General features: G+C 37.8%; 1 protein-coding gene across 1 annotated transcript; it reads right to left on the minus strand.

Moving 5' to 3' along the window:
• Positions 1-287: 287 nt before the first annotated feature.
• Positions 288-1,729, minus strand: LOC113274808 (putative glucan endo-1,3-beta-glucosidase GVI). The gene is made up of 2 exons (XM_026524197.1): positions 1,607-1,729; positions 288-1,524 (listed from the first exon to the last, which is right to left on the minus strand). The coding sequence occupies exons 1-2, from the start codon at positions 1,686-1,688 to the stop codon at positions 563-565; spliced, it is 1,044 nt and encodes a 347-aa protein (XP_026379982.1). The 5' UTR covers positions 1,689-1,729; the 3' UTR covers positions 288-562.
• Positions 1,730-2,132: the final 403 nt, after the last annotated feature.

The following is a 2,132-nucleotide window of genomic DNA, read 5'->3' on the forward strand; positions in this document are numbered from 1 at the left end:
GATTAGTCATGACATTTTATAAGATTTTCTTCTTTAATATTTTGACTAAGTCGATTAAAGACGGGGGGAGTACTCCAGTTAAACCCTTGGTCCATAATGTAATTGCTATTAATTAAAAACAGACTCAGGCATAACAAAGTATTAGAAAGTTTTCTTAAATTACAATCTTAGCCAGAAGGCGAAGGGGTCATATTTATTCAGTTCACGTCTCTTTTTCACCTTAATTCCTTTCTTTTTGATTAAGTAATTTAAGAGGTGCATGCGATTTGAATTTGTAATAAAAGAAGTACGAAAACGACATCTGTATAATACATCGTAATTTTGTTATTATAGTCCTAAATGAACCACATTACGTACATATAGTTGAACCCAAATGACATGATTGCTGGTGTTTGTCTTTCTATTACCTTATCATGTCATTATAGGTAACTGCGGCGCATAACCTTAGTTACATCATTTATTTAATTAAGCAGGTATACTGTATACATAACCTTAATTATTGAATTAGCGTGCATGGAACTTACTTCTTTGTCATGCAGCTAATTGATGTTCCTTTGATTGCCTAACGGAAAGTGACAGGGAAGATTTCTCTCATGTCAGGGTAGTACAGGCCAAAATGTCGCTCAGTCGGGAGACCACCCTTCGTATTCTCGTTAAAAAGGCCAAAAATATAAGTCTCTATGCTCCTCCCTGGCCTTTTGGGGGTTCCAGATGTTCCCGATACGTGTGAAATCAAATTGTTAACATATGTCCTAGTATTTGGAATGGTTGCAATATCTCCATTTTGACCAGATGGCCATCCACTTTCGGCAACGACAATATCGACATTGTATCCACCAACCTTCTCGATCGCCGCATATGCTGCATCGGTCATAGCATCAAACAAGTTCCAGTACCGTAGTCCGTTACCGCTGTCCGTTACAATAACTCGATTTGCCGTAAATAACGCATAATCCAATTGTATTTGTTGTCGGTTGTCATTGTACGCGAAGTAAGGATAGATATTTACGAGGAGAGGACTCCTGTTGGCTACTAAAAACTCTACTATCGATCTCATTATGTTTTGGGCGCCGTCGGAAAATCGTCCACGAGAGGGAGGGTATGAATCTACAACCACACCAAAAGAAATAGTTGTAGTAACTGGAGTTGTTTTCCCAGCAGCTCTAAGTGCATTATGAAGATTTCGCATAGCAGGAAGAATGTGATTTGACTCTCCAGCGTAAGGAATATTGACTTCATTTCCCACTGAAATGTATCGAAATTGAACATCACCGAATGAAAGGACATTGTTCCAAATCCAATTTCCAGCAAAATCTGGATCATTTCCCATCCTTTGGATATCTCGGTTGGGGACACAAAGTACGACTCCGATTCCTGACCCTCGTAGGGCATTTAGGACATCCCAATCTGGACTAAAAAGCCGAATTCGGTCCACATTTCTCGATCTTAAGAGGCTAACGACTGCACTCGGGGACGGTAGGTTGTTTCCTTGCCTTCCATAGTTCACACCAACATTTCCCGCTTCTGCATGCAACCAAATATATTAAAACTTTTAATGTTTATATTGTGATAATTTATTCAATAAAAGGCATATAAATGTACTTACCAACGAATATATTTGATGAAATGAGAAGTGCTGCAAAGAAGGAAATTTTGTAAAACAAGATTATCGGTTCCATTGTTCTCATAATGTTCTAATAGAATACTTTTGCTGTGAATGTTATATTAGTGATACTACCCTATATAAGTATATATAGACAAAATGGCGTTAAGATTTTCTACTAAAATGATGACAATAATTTATTTTCCACATACGATATTATAGTTGTACGCTAAGTCAAGACTTGGTGGAATTTAAGTGGCTTGATCGCTTCAACCTTCTAGTTGTATTATGGCCGTTTCCTTTACGTTGGACTAGACATCAACGCGAGCTGCACGAAATTTGCAGGAAAAGCTAAAACAAAAATTCAGCTAGCATGCATGGGTGGTAAAATGGCTAGAAATGAGCCAAAAACATCAGATAATTTAATGGTTTTCATAATTAACTATCACATTGTGGTCGGAAAATTGGTAGTCACCGAGCAGACCGATTGCACACAGCCAAAAACTAGGAATAAGGATGACGAGTAAAT

This window comes from Papaver somniferum, chromosome 4 (genome assembly GCF_003573695.1).
Source record: "Papaver somniferum cultivar HN1 chromosome 4, ASM357369v1, whole genome shotgun sequence".
In the NCBI taxonomy this organism is placed as follows: domain Eukaryota; kingdom Viridiplantae; phylum Streptophyta; class Magnoliopsida; order Ranunculales; family Papaveraceae; genus Papaver; species Papaver somniferum.